This window comes from Lactuca virosa, chromosome 9 (genome assembly GCF_052849685.1).
Source record: "Lactuca virosa cultivar CGN04683 chromosome 9, Lactuca_virosa_CGN04683_v6, whole genome shotgun sequence".
NCBI lineage: Eukaryota > Viridiplantae > Streptophyta > Magnoliopsida > Asterales > Asteraceae > Lactuca > Lactuca virosa.
Genome location: NC_136434.1, coordinates 68071287 through 68078226, shown reverse-complemented (window position 1 = coordinate 68078226; position 6940 = coordinate 68071287). Strand labels below are relative to the sequence as shown.

Below are 6940 nucleotides of genomic sequence, written 5' to 3'. Positions count from 1 at the left end.
AAACGCAGGTGAAGAAATTGATCGAAGACTTGAGCAGCGCCGACACCAATTGAACCTCTGAATCAGGAGGTCTGGAGCGATCAGACCTTTGCTTGATTTATTAGGGCACGAAACTCCGAGAGGGAAGAAGGACACAACCATCATGTAGTTCAATCTATCAATCATTGGGGATCTTCATTGGAGATCGGTTTATGATATAATGGGTTGACGAAATGGATTTTGTTTCCAGATCTACGGTAGAGGCGTTAGGCGGTGGAAATCATGGAGGAAATTGGTGATTGAGAGATAGAGAGATAGCGAATATATTAGGTTGTCGTAGTGGTGGTCGACGAAAGAAACAACTGTAAGCTGTCGAATGTGGTGGTTGTTGACAGAGGTAGGGTGGTTATTGGAGGACAGAAGGAGGCGTTCGACGGAGAGAGGCGGATGTCGGTGAAGAACACATTACATTGAGAGAGAGAGAGAGAGAGAGAGAGAGAGAGAGAGAGAGAGAGAGAGAGAGAGAGAGAGAGAGAGAGAGAGAGAGAGAGAGAGAGAGAGAGAGAGAGAGAAGCTAATGAATATTTCAATTAATAGCTAATTTGATTTTTTAAGTTTTTTGTATACCAGATTTACCCTTGTGATATATTGCTAAAAACCTAATATACCATTAAATTTCATCATATTTACAAAGTATGTCACTAATCATCTAAACCGTCCAAAAAATTGATCTAACGTTCCATTTTTAGTTCTCGGGTTCTCGGAAAACTTTGAGTTCTCAAATGATCATTCCTCTCTCTCTCTCTCTCTCTCTCTCTCTCTCTATATATATATATATATATATATATATATATATACACACACACACGACACCTTATTTCCAGCAATGTTTTATTTGGAACACATGACTATTAAAATCAATCTCATGTACAATAAAACAATTTTATACACAAATATGAAAAAAAATGTTGTTATATACGAATCAACTCCCATTAAATTTTTTTTAGAACGGAAAATAATTATTTTTCTTCTCTCCTAGGGATTGAACGCAGTACCTCCTAGTTAGTTATTAGTTTAGAACCTCCATGTTAGCCAAGTGGGTTTCTACTTTGATTTCTCTTTACATTAATAGAGGGGTTAATTGAATAGATTTAATCATGACACTCGATGAAAAATATTAGAAATCAACTCGGTTCAAATTAAGTAAAGTCGAACTTGAGCTCAAGATCGAATTACTCAAGTATATTAGCGAGTCGGGCTCGAATATTGAAATTCTCGGCTTGTGGAATTCGTGAGCCTAACCGAGCATAATTATATTTACATTTTTACCATTGTTTTCTGTATATTTATATATTATAGAACCAAGTCAAGTGAAACTCACGAACTTAGTTGTATTTTTATTTCAATTTAATGTGATTTTATTTTTGTAATAGCTAACGAGTCGAGTCTAGTTTGAAAGTGCCGATTACTTTATCAAGCTTGAGCTCTACCTAGAAAATTAAGTCTCAAGACGAGTTTCGAACTCGACTTTTCATTCGAATCATGTTTCGAGTTTTGTTGTCCTTGACTTTGGCTTGATTACACATTTACCATTAAATATTTGAACGATATATAACTTTAAAAATCAACCTTTAAGTATTTTTTTTTTAACAGAACCTTTTAATATTAAAGATGCAGAACCATAAATGCGACATTAACTTTTAACTTTTATAAACAAAAAAGCAAAATCAGTTCAGTTATGTTTCATATGGTTTTAAGCACCGAAAGTAAAGGGAACAAAGAATGGCATAAACCCCAAAACCGTAGAAACACATATGGTTCGGTTTCCATTCATCGGTTCAAATGATTGCATTCCCCTTCCATGTCATACATATAGGTTTAGATACAAGGGCAAAAAGGAGATTATACAAATGAGCACGAGAGAGTATTTTTACTACAGACATATTGAATGATTGGATTTGATGGGCACAGTAAAATGCAAAATATGGACAAACATGTCCCCATCTCATCATAACCAATGCCCAAAATAGTCATTTCCTACTTTGCCCCAAAAAGCGCAAAATAATCTAAATTTCTAGAAGGGCAAACTAGTCAAAATGGGGCACTTTTTGTTCTCTGAAGTCTTGGTTCTTTTGCAGACGCAGATACCTGCAAATAAATATAAACACTATTAACTTTTTCTAATTAAAAGAGAAAAAATAAAATAACTGATAATATGACCCAAATAAGAGGATCGTGTCTCATAAATATTTAATAAACAATTTTTTTTACAAGACGTCTCTCCATCCCAAGAAAGTAGGACGCCTCTTTAAACGCAAAGCTTTTCTCGCTTGGCTAAATTGAATGTAAACTAATATATATTTCTAACTATTTTTATTATGAAATATATAATTTCCAAAGTCATATTTTAAAGATTTATTAAATAAATTTACAATTAAATGAGAATTAGTAAGAAATAGATAAAACCTGAATGTAAATTTTAATCTCTTATTTAATTATAAATTATTACACAGGCCGTTATCAAAAGTAACTTTCACATTAATTATGCGCAAAAAAGAAAATACATTACTTTTTATAACGTCTTCTTTAGAGAAAACATAATTGAAACCAATTTGAACCATTACTTTTTATGAATAAATATTTTATTACTTTTCTAGTATATGAATGGGTATTTTTGGAAGTAAAAGAGATATGTTCTGTCTTCTACTAATCTTTTGTCATTATTTAGTAGCGGGTCAGGTGAAAGTTTTATTTTTTAACTAGTAAAGAACCCGCGGCTACGCCGCTTTTGGGTAATATAGAAAAAATCGGCCAACTTTAAAAAATATGTGCTGAAATTGTAAATCACCATAAATAGGGGAGAAAGTCGACAACCCCTAAAATTAGATGTCAAAAGTGTATAACGAAAAGAAGGGACATTGGTGGAGAAAATCCAAAAATGTTGTGGCAATAATGTTAAAGTGGTCAAAGTTGGGAAAATATGGTGGCAAAATTTTAAAGGAAGTTTTCTGTGTTTTTTATGTCAAAATGTAAAAGTTTTGACTACAAGGACGAAAAGTGTCAAATTCATTAAAGATTTGTGGCAAAAACACCAAAATGTAAAACCTTTGACTGCAAGGACTAAAAGTGTCAAAGTCATTAAAGATTCGTGGCAAAAACCTTAAGGCACAAAAACTTAATTAAAAGGCAAAAATATAAAAATTTTGACTTTAGGTACTAAAAGTGTCAAATTCAGTAAACTTTTGTAGCAAAAACCTAAAGCCTAAAAAGATACTATTCGTAAGCTCCATTGCATTTAATATATATATATATATATATATATATATATATATATATATAATGGATTTCATGTTAAAATTTATATTAAAATTGTTACTAAGAAAATCGTACATAAAGCATTGTTGAAGAATATATAGCATAATCTTAATTTAAATTTACTTCTTTTTGCATCCGCTTGAGTTTCGCATTTTCCTTGGCTAATCGCACTACTTCCTGTTCCAACTCATCTGCACGAGCCTGGAAATTATATTAAAAAAGTTTTAAAAAAAAAGTATAAGCGTAATAAAATGGATAATGTAAAATAAAAATTATACCACAGACACCTATTTGTTCCACTTGCTACACGATAACACGAATAAAAAAAAATTAATATTTTAACTAAATTTGGTATATAAATATTCTTAATCTACATACCTAAAATAACTCATAAAATATAATTCAAATAAATATGAGTCATAATTTTTAATAAATAACTTTTTTGCAGAAAATATTATAAACCCACAAATATTCGAGGTGTTGGTTTAAAAGAGATTGTCTAACTATAAATTAAATATTTAACTGAAATAGAAAATGCTTGCATTCTATTTATAACGAAACAAAAAAGTTTGATTAACCTTTTTAGGATAAATGATAGTTATAAAATATTACCAAAATAAAAATGAAAAGTGTCGCTGTGAATAGAAACAGTCTTGTTATGTTCTAGATCGAGAGAGAGTAGACCTGTTTTCTTGCTCTGGATCGAGCAGCGGATTCTCGATTCTTCATCAATCGCCGGAATTTTTCAGTGTATTCAGGTGGAGAAGTGGTGGCCGGCTTACTATTTTGCGGTGGTGGTGGTGGATTAGGTTTATGTCTCTTATTGGGATCTTCATGCGCGGAGTTGGTAGTGCTTAGTAGAGTTAACATGGTGGTGGTGGACGGCGGAGGAGGTAGGAAGGGAATGGTGGTTCCAGGCTGCCGGAGCACCGGAGAAAAGAAGTCTTGGAAGCGGTTAGGGGTGGGAGATGGGAGGCCGCTGATTTCATTCCATACATCATCCATCGGCTTCATTGAGAAGAGCGGAGGTGGAGGGTGAGGGTAGGGGTGGAGATGGGCGTGGGAGTAGGAGAGAGGACATGCTTTGTGTGTCTTAAAGTCAATCACAATATGTAGAAGGGAGAATGTCATTTACCACCCATACATTTATGTAAAATTATGAATATACACAACACTTTTGGGAAGTTAACACACTTAGCCCTTTTGATTTTCTACTTTGACTATTTCGTTTGTAATAAGTTTCTTTTTTTTTTTTTTTTTTTTTTTTTTGATATTGACATTTATAGAAAACATTGGGGAGAAAAACCGTAATTTTGCACAATTTTCGGATTATAAAATAAACCTCTAAGCATTTTCTCAAGGTATTCACTCGCTGGTTCCCTTTCAACTTTTTGTTACATAGAAACCGTATCAACATTATTATAAATTAGTTTTCCTTTTCTATCATGATTTTTTTATTTTATTAAATTTTATATAATATTTAAATATAATAATTATAATAAATATAATAATAAATATTTCATTAATTGATTTTTTCTTTTAATTTCAAAATTTTTAAATTAAAATCTCATTTGTTTATTTATCTAAATTATTTGTTTAACCTTAAAACAGAAAAAACATTTTAATTTTAATAACTCAATATTTTTCATATTTTTCTTATAAATTCAAAATTTTCAAATGTTTACAATTTCATATTTTTTTTTAAATGAACTCATATAATACATGAGCAACACACCTACTTTGTAATATAGACAGATTTTTCTCTTTTATTTATTTTATTTATATCTTTTACTAACTCACAACAAAAATAATTAATCTTTTAGAACAATCCCAACTCACTTCTAACACTACTAGAAAAAGGACTTTACAGACATCCACACATATCATTTTTGTGATAGACAAAACTCTGTCATATAAATTATGTCATTTTATGTAAAATTTTAAAGATTTATGAGAGACATTAAAGTCTTTCGTCAAATGATGTTATATTTTTTCAAAATTCATGAAACACATAATGTTTGTTTTTATTGTGGTAAGCAGTATTTTTTTATTAAAGACACTTCTAGAATATTAGATCACAAAATTAAATCTGTTTATGATCTTCTTAAATCATGTTCTTGGAAATTGTCAAAACAATTTAATTCTTATAATTGTTTTATTAACGTTGACGATTTAAATGTTTTTACTATTAGTTAAGTACCAACAAAATTGTTTTTACACATGTATGTTAAAAAAAATAACATTGTTTTTCAACAAGACTAAATGTATTGTTATTGTTCAAAAAGTCTATGTTTGAATGTTTTTGGTTGTTCACCATTAAATTATAATGTTGAGGTTTTGTAACTTTTTTGCAAAAGTGTTTGTAATACTCTTGTATGGTAAACTTAAAAATCTATATAATTATGGTAATCAGGATAGAAACGAGACGAAAACCTGACACAAAGTAGACCAAAACCCAAAATGGATTGGCAGCCTAAATTGACCATCGAACCACCTGGTTGCAGCCCACCCATAGTAACACAGGCAGCGACATGTTTTCCTCACGACCCAACACGATTTGGGCCTACTCCTTTCCCTCATCAGCCATCTTTTAGGCCTTCCAATGCGGGGAAACCCAGAGGAGGCAATAGTGATGACCCACCACCACCTTTAGCCTAGTTCACATAAATAAGTTATGGCGATGAGACATCAACAACACCTTTTGTATATAGAGAGAGAGAATAAATTAATTAGTTTATTATATGATTAATAAATTGTAGTAAATGATTTATTAATATATTATATGATTAATATATTAATTGGAAATAGATAGTTGATTTGTTAATTTCTTATGTGATTAATAAATTAATGTGAAATCAGTAATAATTGATTAATTATTAATCAAAATTAATCTATAATTAACTCGTGATTAATTGAAATTAATTAAAGGTCCATGATTGAATTGTAATTGTTCTTAATTGAGCAAAAAAAGGAAGATTCTAGAACCTATAGGTGGTAGACGAAATTTGGGAATGATTCTAAGGTTTCTAGAATATTCCTAGCTAATGATTACCATATTTGAATAATTAAAATTTTATTATTTTAAATTCAAATCTAGGGTTTCTCTTATGACATCCACACTATAACTTGGACCCTAAGGATGCCTAATTTCGTTCATACCTTTTCCAAGGAGATACTCTAGCCGAAATTCATCCTCTCATCTCTCATGTTGTCTTCTAGTTCTAGGGTTTGGGTGTGAGCCATTAAAGACATCATCCTTTTGGTGTTAAGCCTTCCAACGCTAACAACTATAAGGGATTGACGTGATTTGTTTGCTATAACAAATTAAAGGTATGTAACCCTAACTTGGTGTTTTGATTACATTAGGGTTCATGTTTATTGTGTTGTTCATAGTATGTTACTTTCAAAGTGTTATGACATATATCCTTAAAGGTTACATGTGCCCTCTTAATTTTTAAGTGTTTTTCCACATTGTACATGTATTTATAACCTATAAACCCCATCAGTGGTATCAAAGCTTATTGGTGTGTTTAACATTGAAAGTTGTAAAACCCCAAAATGAAAGGACTAGACATAGCTGACAATGAAAGGACTAGACAATATTACTCATCTGGACATAGATAGTTTCATTTGGACTGGCCATCCG

General features: G+C 31.1%; 1 protein-coding gene across 1 annotated transcript; it reads right to left on the bottom strand.

The window, feature by feature from the left end:
• Positions 1-1762: 1762 nt before the first annotated feature.
• Positions 1763-4393, bottom strand: LOC145136013 (uncharacterized). The gene is made up of 3 exons (XM_079070215.1): positions 3979-4393; positions 3418-3495; positions 1763-2127 (listed from the first exon to the last, which is right to left on the bottom strand). Exons 1-3 carry the CDS (start codon positions 4306-4308, stop codon positions 2071-2073), a joined length of 465 nt encoding a protein of 154 aa, XP_078926341.1. The 5' UTR covers positions 4309-4393; the 3' UTR covers positions 1763-2070.
• Between the last annotated feature and the right edge of the window lie 2547 nt (positions 4394-6940).

Coding starts and splice junctions, on each gene's coding strand:
- LOC145136013 (XM_079070215.1), bottom strand. CDS start 4,308: ATGAAGCCGATGGATGATGTATGGAATGAAATCAGCGGCCTCCCATCT. Junction 3,496..3,978: donor GATCCAGAGCAAGAAAACAG/GTCTACTCTCTC, acceptor TATAATTTCCAG/GCTCGTGCAGATGAGTTGGA. Junction 2,128..3,417: donor TCAAGCGGATGCAAAAAGAA/GTAAATTTAAAT, acceptor ATTTATTTGCAG/GTATCTGCGTCTGCAAAAGA.